Source organism: Bos grunniens, chromosome 24 (assembly GCF_055505025.1).
Source record: "Bos grunniens cultivar Pamir isolate PY7600 chromosome 24, Bosgru_T2T1.0, whole genome shotgun sequence".
Lineage (NCBI taxonomy): Eukaryota > Metazoa > Chordata > Mammalia > Artiodactyla > Bovidae > Bos > Bos grunniens.
Window position 1 is genome coordinate 42,225,436 of NC_141188.1, and position 13,146 is coordinate 42,238,581.

Sequence of the window (13,146 nt, forward strand, 5' to 3'; positions counted from 1 at the left end):
GTCCATGGGCTCTTAAAGAGTTGGACACCCCTGAGTGACTGACACTTTCGCTTTACCTTAATCACCTCTTTAAAGGCCCTGTTTCCAAAAGCAGCCTCATGCTGAGGTGCTGGAGGTTATGGTTTCAACATATGAATGTGTGTGTTGGGGGGTGCAATTCAGCCCCAACAGGGTAAAAAAAAAAAAAAAAAAAAAAAAGGCAAGGGAAGCTATAAACAGAATTCTCCAAGCAAGAATGCTGGACAGAGTTGCCGTTTCCTTCTCCAGGGGATCTTCCTGGCCCGGGGATGAAACGCTAGTCTCGTCTCCACATCTTTTGCATTGGCAGGCGGACTCTTTACCACGGCACCACCTGTGAAGCCCTGTGATTACATGGGATTAAAAAAATAAAAGGGCCCATTCCTGAGGGTTCCTATGAGTCATTGGAGTTGGGTAGAGCTGTCAGTTTCAAGCTGTTTAAAGGATGAATTAGTGGCCTGAAGACCACAGGTATGAAGTAATGCTCCTCCTGACATGTGTATGCATCCAGCACGGAGGTTTCCTTAACCTTGGCTGCCCTTCATACAGCCTTGAGTACTCGTGAGGAATACATAAGGGCATCCTTTAGAATTCTTTTCAATAAATGTTCTTTTGAGACAGGCTTATTCCATTAGGTAAATATTACAAGATTACCATAGAAGTATAATCTTTACAAGATTCATGCGGCAAGTAAGGAAAGAAAGAAATATTAATAGATAGCCCTTTGGATGTTGTCCTTGTTTTTAATAAACAAAACAAAGAATTATAGATGTGAAGTCTGCCTTTCTTCAGGGCTCAGTTTGTTTTTTTTTTTTCTTTTTAAAACAAGGTTGGCTTTATTTTCAATTTGAAAAAGACAATTTTATAGAGTAGGTGATCTAAGCTTACTCTTAATGGTAGAATTCAGGTTTTTTTTAAAAATTTATTTGGGGAAGAGGATGGGAGACTGAATGTGTGGAATACAAAAAGAAATACTCTCTCCTGTTGAATTCATGAATCATACTAGGTTGACGTTGCTTTGTTTTGTTTATCTAACTTTTCGGTGCCCTTTGTCAGACCAGATTGAAGGGGTTTCATTTTCCAAAAAGACACGTAATATATGTAAGGTGTATATTTAACGTCATATTCAGATCTATGACTTTTTAAGCTATCAACAAGGCTGTCTGGATTGCTAGTTCTAAAGATGGTAGGAACTGTAGTTCCCCAGCCCTGATGTTTCCTCTGCTGTGGCAGGAACTGTACTGGCGCAGCACCCTGGTGCCTTTTCTCTGTCCACGTGGAACTGCTGGGCAGGAGGCTGGGAGCACGCATGGTCCAGGCCCTCCTTTGGGAACTCGCTCCCCCTAGCAGCCCTTCCTCCATCCTGGGAGTTTGCCAGCAGCTCCTGACACAGGGAGGCCTTGTGGCTTTCTGTTGCTGCCTGTGGCTGGGTGGGTGAGTCTGTTCCGTTCTGTGCCCAGTTCTAGCAAGCCCATGTTTACTGCACATCAGCTGTAATCTGCATAGTCTGCACGGCCGGGCTCATTGGTAATAAAGGCGGTGTTTTGACAGCCTGTCCACCTGTTTTCTTGAGCTCATCCCTCAGCTGGTCCAGAATCTGGGAGGGGACCAGTCATTAGGCATGTGTCTTAAATTCCCACAACTCCCTGACAGTTGTAGCATCTCTTACAGATGAGGAGGGGGGGAGCCCCAGAAGGGTAAATCACTCTGAAGTTACATGTGGAGTCCTGGTCAGTCTAATTCTCAAACCCATGTCCATTAGGACACACTGACAAAATATCACAGGGAAAGCTATTAGAAGGCTTTACTTATATAAATCACTGAGCTCTACAGAGGAGTTTTATTATTGGTAGCCTGGCATGCTCACACCTATAAACACAGACATTTTCATGCAGCCTGCGAGTCCTGGAATGCACAGATGCTTGTCCACCTCCCCAGTTCCTCTGGCTGCCTTGGCATCCTCCAAAGCTTTACACTCTTTCTAACATCCCAGGCATCTGTTGTCTCTTCTGCCTGGGATACTTCCTTCTCTGCCATCCTCCCCTTAGCCTGGGAGCTCCTGCTTACCCTTCAGATCTCAGCTCCCAAGATCAGTTCCTCAAACCGGCTGCCATATCTAAAGACAACTCCATCATGATTTCTGCCAGCCACCTGACCAGCGATCACTGGTGATCACGTGTGCATTTCAAGCCTACACTTCCCAGCAACTGAAGCGCTATGAGCACTGTGGTCACTTTTCTGTTGTCCACCATGGTGAGCTTAGTGTCTTAATATAGTGACAGTGCGATGGTGGCCCCCAACGTGGTTGCTGGGTGAATAATCAGACAAAATGCATTTGCCTTAAGCTCTTTGCTGGTTGTTTTCTCCTTAATACTTGTAAATAGCATGGTAAAGAGAGCCTCTTTCCTGATAACTGTACTAAAAATATATAGGACTGAAATCTATAGTCGTTTTTGAGGCTTTAAACTATGGGAAGCATAGAATGAATTTCTAAGTGTGCATAAGTAAGGACTTATTTACTGTCTCGGGCATGGAATAAGACAGCTCTGCCCCAGAGATGGAACCGGCTTTGTGTGGTCCTGGCTGTGGAATGTGGAAAGGAACTTCTCCCCTCGCATTTCAGTGTTAGGTGATATTAAGCACCAACTTCTGCTTGCTTTTTGTAGCTCCAGGAAGAAAATTGTAAAGCTGAATCTAGTCCTTCAGACCCTTTCCATAGGAGCTATGCTAATATCTACTTACGTTTTTAATATAGTTCTTGATAAGCTATTTATTGGTTCATATATAAAATGAGGTCAGTCATAGTGTAGTGTGTGAATTAATTTTTTTCTAGCCAAGTATAATATGATTATGTATTATAAAAAGACTAAGTGTTGATAGTTTGGGAGCAAAATAAAGGATTTTCCCACGTGCTTCTTTCTCTCCTCCAATTGCACTAGAATAACAGTGAATATCTTAGAGGTGCAAAACCAAAGACATTTCTTCACACTTAATTTTGCATCTGTCAAATCCTGAAAGTGTTGATCAAGGCAGAATTTTGGTTTCTGGGCAGCTGTTTTCCTGCAACAACTGCCCACAGGTAATTAACAAGGGGCCGGGATCTGGGTTGTAAGTAACATTGACCACTGTGCCTTCAGGAGTATGTTTCTGGAAGACAGCTGATATTGTTTCTTTTTGTCCTCTCCACCCCCACGACACAGGGCATTGATGTCCAGGATGCTCCTCTGAAGGAAATAAAGGTGACCAGTTCCCGGCGATTCATAGCATCATTTAACGTCGTGAACACAACCAAACGAGATGCTGGAAAATACCGCTGCATGATTCGCACTGACGGGGGAGTTGGCATATCCAACTATGCAGAGTTGGTAGTTAAAGGTATATAATGTTATTTTTATACCCCCATATAGTCTATTAAAACAGGCATGTGGGACGGTTATAAGGTCATGATTTGTTGAAAACTCAGACTCATGCTCCTGTTTCTGAACAGTGGTTTGGTGACAGGCTGTATTGATGGATTACATTTTAAGTACAGATTTCACACGTGAGCAATATTTTTGAAAAATGTATTTTATTTATGTTGGTTCAGTTGCATACAAAGCAGTGAATGTGCTCTTGGCAAGTTCTTCTGCCAACTCTGTATACAGAGATTACAGCCTATAAATTGTTTTTTTTTAAGGAATGAAATTTTTTGTACTGATACAAAATCACTTAAAATGCAAATATTCCCCCATCCAGGGTGTTTACGATAGCAGGGTGGTTAATAAAATGAGGCAGTGTCAGTATAGAAATGCTCCGTCATATCACACAGACCACTCTGATAACAGTGAGTTAGCATTCATAATGCTGCCGTTAGGGTCTATTACTATATTTTGTGTGACTGAAGAATTAAGTCATTATAGTCAGGAAGGTGGGAGATGAGTTAAATAAAAGGGGGGATATAAATTTCCTTTAGCTAGTTTGATGTTTTTTGTGTGTGCACGGACTTTGGAGTTTATAGTACTGAACTGCTAAGGCAGTTTTTGGTCCCAAACAGAATAATTTGGACTTTTAGATATACCATGAGGCATTTTTATACAACTTGTGGCAAGCCATTTCTGCTTCTTCCTAGGGGAACAGAATGATGCCTACTTTTAAATTTTTTCTCCTGCATTTGTTAAACAGGGAATGTAAAATCGGTTTCTTTTGGAGGGACTATTGTCCCTTTTGTCAGCAAATTTCTCTATGCAGGCAGTTCTGCAGACTGCGGGGTTCAAACCCCAGCGCTAGCTGCATGGGTGTGGTCCTGTGCTCTGGATGCTTCTCTTTCCTCAGGTTTAAAATAGACTTACTAATGTGTTTGACCCAGGACTCCCCGGGTGGGTCCAGTGGCTAAGACTCCGAGCTCCCAGGGCAGGGGATCTGGGTTCGATCCCCAGGTGGGGAACAAGATCCCACATGCCACAGAACTAAGACCTGGCACAGCCAATTGGAAAAGAATAACGTGACTGACCCTCAAGGGCTATCAGGAAGATCAGATGCAGCAAATAGGTGAATGGCACTAAGAATACCTCGTGGGCAGCCCACCGCTGTTCAGTCCATGATGGGGGAGAGGTGGCTCTTTCTCTGCTCTGGTCCATTAGTGGTCCTCATCTGAGAATGCGCAGCTCAATCACCTTTCCAAAAATAATAATAATAATACACCAGCCCACTTCTTCTCCACCTCCGCTACCACACCTGTATTGAATCAGAGTCTCCAGGGGCACAGCCTCTGCGATAAAATCTATAGGCGATGTGGGTAAATGCTTCTGTTGTGAAACTAGCCCCACCAGTGTTAGTCATGCCCGGCTTAGGGTATAAGCCAGCAGTGTTTATCTGTAGCTAACACGACTAACATTCTGCGGAAGGAAACAAGGAGCCAGCCGCACACTGCCGTTTAGACTCGAATGACCTAATTTGCCATGCCTGATCCCTGTGAGTGTGGGCTTGTAGCAAAGCTTTAGCCTGTCTGGCTACTTTTGGAGTTTGGATTTTATCTGTAAGCAGAGGGAACTGTGCATAGATGTGCACACTGTCCCCTGCAGAAGGGTCTCTGGGTAGAAAACCCACACCATTTGCCAACAAATCCAGAGGACCGGCCACCTTGCTGGTCCCAAGGCTGAGTTCTTTATTGTCATCGGTGTAACTTCACTGTCATCTTGGCCCAGTTCTTTGTGGTTGTGTCCTGTTTTCTGATTTCTGGTTGCTCCAGTGCTTCACTGTGACCCCCCTGGGCCACCTGAGGCATGGTGCTCTGTAATCACTGTGATGAAAATTTAGTCGCCTCTAAATATTGCCTCCATGGGAAAGTTGATTTGTTGGGAGTTATAAGCAAATCACATGGCAAATAGATGGGGATAAAGTGGAAACAGTGACAGATTTTATTTTCTTGGGCTCCAAAATCACTGTGGATGGTGAGTGCAGCCACAGAATTAAAAGACCCTTGCTCCTTGAAAGAAAAGCTATGACAAACCTGGATAGCATATTAAAAAACAGAGACATTACTTTGCTGCAAAAGGTCTGTCTAGTCAAAGCTATGGTTTTTCCAGTAGTCATATATGGATATGAGAGTTGGACCATAAAGAAAGCTGAGTGCTGAAGAATTGATGCTTTTGAACTGTGATGTTGGAGAAGACTCTTGAGAGTCCTTTGGACAGCAAGGAGATCAAACCAGTCAATCCTAAAGGAAATCAGTCCTGAATATTCATTGGAAGGACTGATGCTGATGCTCCAATACTTTGGCTACCTGACGTGAAGTGTCAGCTCATTGGAAAAGACTCTGATGCTGGGAAGATAGAGGGCAGGAGAAGGGGGCAACAGAAGATAAGATGGTTATATAATATCACTGACTCAATGGACATGATTTGGAGGAAACTCCAAGAGATAGTGAAGGACAGGGAAGCCTGGCATGCTGCAGTTCATGGGATCACAAAAGAATCGGACACATCTGAGAGACTGAACAACAAACAATAACAATAAGCAAGTCAGACATCTCTGGTCTGCCAGAACACAGCTAAGCACAGAGGATGTGTGGGTTCAACTCACATTTCTGTCGTACTTTTTCCTGCCTTAGGACAGCATGGAGAGGTCTTGACTCCTTGTAATAAAATGTCCAGACACCTCTTTTGCATCTCTGCATCCTGCCCGAGTCAGTGACAACTGGCTTGCAGTTACAGCACAAATCTGGAATTTGACTTTTTCTCCACTTATAATTTTTATTGCCATATTTTGCATATATTTTATTTTTTGAAATGTGGTAACATGCCAGATTCTACTAGTTAGGTAAAGAATTGCCTCGACACAGTTACTTTAAAATACATAATGACATGTTTAGGCCACATGTATATGATTGAACACATTTTGTATGTGTGTATTTAGAGTGCTAATATTTTTTAAGATGACAAAATCTTAAGTTGTTTACTGCTTTCTTCAGGTCAGTCTCTGATTTGATGTCCCCAAATGAAGCCCAACTCATTTTAAACTATCATGCTTGTCTTATTTATATCTACCACTGCTTTTGGTAATCAAAAACAAGAAAATATTTCATGTAATCTCTGCAATGCATGTATATATGCATATATATCAGTGTCATATTTAATTATAAAAGACGTATTAAGAATTCACTTATATATATCAATTATATATATGATATGTATCTATATGTATATAAATTCTATTTATATAAATAACTTGATTTAGAATTACTTTTAACATGCCCTTTCACTTGGATTAAATATTTTAAATTGCTTTTTATCACTTAGTAAGATTGAGTGCCTTCCTTCTTTCCCTTTGATAAAATTTATTCGAAATTTAAATATTGACTTATTATTGTAGATTCTTCCAGCAACCCCAAAGTCCTTTTGAATGACTGTCTCACTTATTTCCAGAATCTAGTTGAATCTTTCATTTGACTTAATGTATTTGGTACTCTTCCTAATGGGGAACTAATAGAGAAAATAGTCTTGGGACGAATAAGCATTAAAGTCCTGTTTATTTTAGGAGACTAGGAACAATGTCCTAAATGAATTGTGTGCTCAGTAACCTTTGTGGCTTTGCCCCTGAGTCATATTTTGAATGGCACTTCAGGATGCCTTGCTAGCATGTACAACTACAAAGTAATTAACTGCTTTTTCAGCCTGGCTTCGTCAATGCCTTAGGATATACTAGAAAAGGCCCTTTTCATGTCTTGGTTCAAGGAATCGCCTAATGATATAAATTGATGTTAAATCATTATGAGTTGCGTCAAAGCTATCTCAAGAAATGAAGAGCTGGCACAGAGTTGCAGTTCATAAACGATAGGAACAATAATTTAATGAATTTTCACTAACTTTGCGGTCCCCTAAATAAAACTCATCTTGTGTCTTATGTAGACTAAGTCTCATAAGATTTCCCTGACTATTTTATTTTTTGACATAACCCCTTACATTTATTGAGGAGAACATGGCAACCTACTCTAGTGTTCTTGCCTGGAGAATCCCCTTGGACGGGGGAGCCTGGCGGGCTGCAGTCCATAGGGTCGCAGAGAGTCAGACACGACTGAGTGACTAAGCATGTACGTTTATTTATTTTATTTGGCTGTGCCAGCTCTTAGTTGTGACGTGTGGGATCTGTAGCTGCAGCCTGTGGAATCTAGTTCCCTGACTAGGGGTCAAACTCAGCCCCTCTGCATTGGGAGCATGTAATCTTAACTCCTGGACTGCCAGGAAAGTCTCTTCCCAGCTATTTTAAAAGTCAGTATGATTTATCACACTTTGAATATGTTAAAGAAGAAAAAAGCTGCCCCAACTTAACAGAGGGAGGTCGTGTTGTTCATTTCTTATTGGTCTAGGATCCAACTTGGTATCATCTCAGGGGCCACTCTTAGATGAGACCAGCAGTCCTAACGTCCTGATCAGCAGGAAACGTGGGAGGGATCAACTGGCTATGTATGTCACGAAGCCGACAGGTGCATACGCCAGTGACAGAATTGTTCAGTCACTAAGTCATGTCCAGCTCTTTGCGACCCCAAGGACTGCAGCACACCAGGTGTCCTGTCCTTTACAATCTCCCGGAGCTTGCTCAAACTCATGTCTATTAAGTCAGTGATGCTATCTAACCATCTCGTCCTCCGTTGCCTTCTTCTCCCCCTGTCCTCAGTCTTTCCCAGCATCAGGGTCTTTTCCAGTGAGTCAGCTCTTTTCATCAGGTGGCCAAAGCCCTGAAGCTTCAGCTTCAGCATCAGTCCTTTCAATGAATATTCAGCTTGATTTCCTTTAAGATTGACTGGTTTGATCTCCTTGCTGTCCAAGGGACTCTCAAGTCTTCTCTAGCACCACAATTCAAATAGCAGGCTTTATTTTCCATACATTTGTGTGAACTAGATGAGGAGTTGAAAACAAAAACACACCGAAAGGCACAAACCACCTGCAGAAACATGCTCAAAAAAAAATCATTAGAGCTTAACATTTTTCTCTAATGGAGATTCATTAAATAGAAATATATTATTTCATACAATTACCTTCCTCCCTAATGTCATGTATGGTGCCACTCACAGTGACATTGGCGCATGGAATGTCTTTATTTGGTGCCTGGAGAGCCATTCAAGTGGCCCTTGATATACTGGGAATGTTGTTGAAAACAAGATTGCCTGTTTCTCCCGTCTCAAAGGTCCAGAGAAAGTCAGTCTCGGATTTTAAACAAGGAGGGGGACTTTCTTGAGTTGTAAAGAGTGTTTGCTGTTGATTGCTTAGAGGTTTATCAAGCTGGGCATGTGTTTTGTTTTAGAGCTTTTCTTTCTCTCTGTGGCTTTAATAATATTCATTATTGAAAGTTCCCTTAACAGTGGCTGTGCTGGACTTTATTACCCCAAGTGCTCACTGCTCTGGGAGCAGAAGGAATCCATTGGGATGGCTTTTTTGGGTAAATGAGGCATCCTGGAAATGCATTTATGATGAGATAAAGTGTAATTTCATCTGTGTTTTTCAAGTGATGATGTTCTTGGAATATAAATGTAAGAAGACTGAATTTAATGATGTAAGTAATACCTTGGGTGATGTCAAAGACACTGTTGACAGTGGTGAGCCTTCTAGAGCTTAATTACTACCACTTGAGAGAGTTTTTACAAGTTACTTTTAGTGCAAAATAAAATCCTTTGATGCCTATGTACGTATTCAAGAAAAAATGAATTGCATCCTAAAACAAACTGGGGTTGTACCTACCTGAACAGGCTTGGGCTTTAAAGGTGGCTTATTTCACAGGTTTGAACACTGCAGACCTCTCTCAAGGAGCTTTTTCTTATTAACCTGAGCAAAACCGTTCTCATCCGTTCATCGCTAAATTGTCAGCATCTTCCCGATTTTAGTGATTGATGTGCGTTTAGGTCTTTCCACGTGTCTGAAGGATGGCCCTCTGGTTTGCCTTTCAGAGCCCCCTGTCCCCATCGCACCCCCTCAGCTGGCCTCCGTGGGGGCCACCTACCTGTGGATACAACTCAACGCGAACTCCATCAATGGGGACGGGCCCATTGTGGCCCGGGAGGTGGAATACTGCACAGCCAGTGGGAGCTGGAGTGACCGGCAGCCAGTGGACTCCACGAGCTACAAAATTGGGCATCTGGACCCCGACACGGAGTATGAGATCAGTGTGCTCCTCACCCGGCCCGGGGAGGGCGGCACCGGCTCCCCTGGGCCCGCCCTCAGGACCAGGACCAAGTGTGCTGGTGAGTCTGGGGATCCTGGGGCCGCTTGTCCGTTTCTGATGGGGTCTGACCTGCAGCCTCAATGCAGGTGGCTCCCGCTTTTCTCAGCTCTGCTGGGGCCCTGTCTGGGCACAGGAGGTCCCTTCACCTGTGGGCAACCACCTGTGGATTCAGACCTCAAGGCTTGGTCTCACTCAGGACGTCTCCACCCCTGTTTTCCCTGTTCTTCATTTACACCTTCCTAGGATTATCACCTAGTTCTTATGGAAATCATCCCAAAGTCGACACAAACTGTCCACTTTAATGATGTCTGCTCATCGGCCAGCACCTCCCGTCCAGGTCTCTTCAGTTTATGTTCCCCGTTGATGTGCTTGTACCTCGTGGTGAGGGGTGGGGGCGCTTTGGAAGAACAGATTCCACCTTAGCCATGTGTTTTTATGGACGAATATTGAATGGAGGGGCTGCTTGCCAATGACCCAGGGCCCATTTGTAAGATAAGCCAGGGTGATTTTCAGGCTGCACGCAGGCTTTAAATTCTCAGATGATAAAGTTCTAATTGACTATGTGGAGCTGGCTCTGTGGGGTTGATGGAGAGAGAAATGCAGAGTCTTATAAAAATCAAACCCCGAAGGAAGCTCCCATCAGAGGTTCGAGTGCTGTTTCTGTCTGGCTGCTCTCGGGTTGAAATAACAGAGAGAAGTAACAGGTTGGGACACTGAAGTGTTCTTTCATCATTTGAATGAAGATTCTTACACTGAATTGCGGCCTGAGCTGATGAGACTCCAGAAGTTTTTATGGAGACAATTGATTCTTCAGGTAGCATTATATAAGAGGACATTTATCGATAGGTTTCATTTCTTCTTAAGTTTTGAAAGTACTCAGAGCAACAGTCTAACCCTGTCTGGTAGGACAAATGATTAAGCCTTGACAATGGTAACTACTTGGTTCTTTCTTCATAATTTTGAGTATGTGGTTTCCAAAAGCCAAAAACTCATGGGAAAAAAAAATTGTTTTTGTAAAAATACTTTGTTGGAAAAGAAAACGGGACCCTTATTCTTCTTGGGGTGTTGCTACTGGGCCTGTCTTGTCCACCTTGTCCACCCAAGTCTCTTTCCTGGGTCCCCCGCCCCCATGGTCATGTCACGCTCAGTGCAGACTCTGGCAAAAGACCTGTGGTGGTCCATAGAGAACAGAGCTGGGTAACAGCTTCTGTGCCTCGCTTTCCTAAACCATGTCATCTCCTCTCTGTTTAACGAATACATTTTCCCTTCTTTCTTTGAAATCGTTTATCATCTTTCATAATGCAAGCAATAGCTTGTAACACTGTTTACATCATTTTAGAATTTAGGAATTGCTTTCAAATCTGTTACTTATTTTATAACTGCCTTGTGAAATCTCTGGAGTCAAGACTATGACCCACTTCCTTATTGTTGTTTAGTCACCAAGTCATGTCCAACTCTTTGTGACCCCATGGACTGTAGCCTGGCAGGCTCCTCTGTTGATGGGATTTCCCAGGCAAGAGTACTGGAGTGGGTTGCCATTCCCTTCTCCAGGGGATCTTCCCGACTCAGAGACTGAGCCCATATCTCCTGCGTTAGGCAGGCATTGGCAGGCAGATTCTTTACTGCTGCACTACAAGGGAAGCCGACCCCCTTCCTAGAGACTAGGAGATGGAAGCCCTTGTGGTCTGCTTTCCTCCACACCTGCTCCTTGAGCAATAAGTTTGTGTTCTCTGACTTCAGCGTTATTTGGAGGAATCCTGCTTGGGGGCCATGGTGCTCGTCAGTCTTCCTTTCTCTTCAGAAGAAGGTTAGGATCCCATTCACTGACAACCCCTCCCACCTCATGTTTTTAGTTCTGGTCTTTTCTCCTGATTCTGTGTCTGTATATTTCAGGTATTGACATGATTATTACCTACATTTCCCCTAAACCCTAAGGTGTGTGTCTCTGTTTTCAAGAAGCTTTTTTGTTACTGTGATGTAATGTGTAAATGTAGAGCCTTTCATAATAGATTGGCAGCCCTTCTTAAGACAATAAAACCAGTTCTGAATGGATATTTGCATGTCAGCCCTGTGCCTTAAAGTTTTAACCTCTCTTAAGCAAGTAAGTCTGATGAGAAGGCAAGCTTTTTCCTCTTACCATTTGCAACCCACCTTGTTCACTGTTGCAGGCGTGTCCTGCACAGGCATTGAGCATTTTTTGAAAAAGCTGTGGTTGAGCAAGTCAGTCTTAGGAAATAGAAATAGGTGAGAGGCTCAAAGCTAGAAATAAGAGCTGAAGATGCCGGGTGGGTGAGCAAAGGGATGTTGAATGAGCCTTCTACTGTCAAAGAAATAGAGCTTCACCCTTTCCTGACCTGAGGCTTTTGAAAAATCTGCAGGAAAGCCTGCCTACTGCTCTGGTGAGCTGTGTGGAACGGTGGTGCGCAGGACAGAGTGAAAAGAAGGAAGACTCTAGACTGAGAGGTGTGCTGGTGGTCCTCTCCTCTTCCTCAGGTGGTTCACCAGCATTTAAGGCTCAGAAAGAATGAGTCATGGACCTCATAACCTGAGAGAGATGCTGAGCATTCTGCAAAGCAGGTGGAAGATGGAAAATGGCCTTGACTGGGCATAAACAGTGGATGAATCTAAGAGGGTGACAGGAAGTGGGAATAACTGAATATTCGTCCCAGGTGGTTTAAAAGGCCAAGACTATGTGTCCAGAAATAGAGAAATAAAATTTAGCAGCAGTACATAAAAAAAAGAGAGAGAGAGATTGAGGATTAGGTGTAAATGCGTATGAATATACAGTATGGTCCATATGGTGTTAGTCATTCTGTAGTGCTATTGCCTTGCCCTCACCTCCCCCCAAGTGAAAGGTGGTGCTGGAGAAGACTCTTGAGAGTCCCTTGGACAGCAAGAAGGTTAAACCAGTCAATCCTAAAGGAAATCAACCCTGGATAGTCACTGGAAGGACTGATGCTGAACCTGAAGCTCCATTACTTTGGCCACCTGTTGTGAAGATCCTGATGTTGGGAAAGATGGAAGGCAAAAGGAGAAGAGGGTGGCAGAGGATGAAATGGTTAGATAGCATCACCAACTCATTGGACATGAGTGTGAGCAAACTCGGGGAGATAATGAAGGACCAGGAAGCCTGGTTTGCTGCAGTCCATGGGGTCGCACAGAATCAGACACAACTTAGTGGCTGAACAACAACAAAACAACCCCCCCCCCAAAAAAAAGTCCCTAATGTAAGTGTAGGTTGCATTAAGAAAACAAATGCCTATGTTGAGGAGGTCAGCTATTATTATTATCACTCATTTTAAAAGAGAGAGAACACAGAACAAGCTGAGCTCAAGGGAACGCATCCTGGATAGGAAATGCTATGAACTTCGCTCAACCATTGAGGAATGGTGGAAGAGTTGAGATGGATGATGGAGAAGAGCAGGGTGTCTGCAC

General features: G+C 43.3%; 1 protein-coding gene across 6 annotated transcripts in view; it reads left to right on the forward strand.

Annotated features, from left to right (window-relative positions):
- Nucleotides 1-13,146, forward strand: part of PTPRM (protein tyrosine phosphatase receptor type M) — a 665,820-nt gene that overhangs the window by 288,696 nt on the left and 363,978 nt on the right. For 5 of the 6 annotated variants that reach the window (XM_086373140.1, XM_086373135.1, XM_086373137.1 and 2 more), the window contains exons 6-7: nt 3,219-3,393; nt 9,437-9,730. In XM_086373140.1, coding sequence (XP_086229266.1) covers nt 3,219-3,393; nt 9,437-9,730 — 469 coding nt within the window. Of the gene's footprint in view, nt 1-1,288; nt 1,449-3,218; nt 3,394-9,436; nt 9,731-13,146 lie in introns of those variants that run through there. The other variant, XM_086373139.1, reaches the window with a different exon arrangement.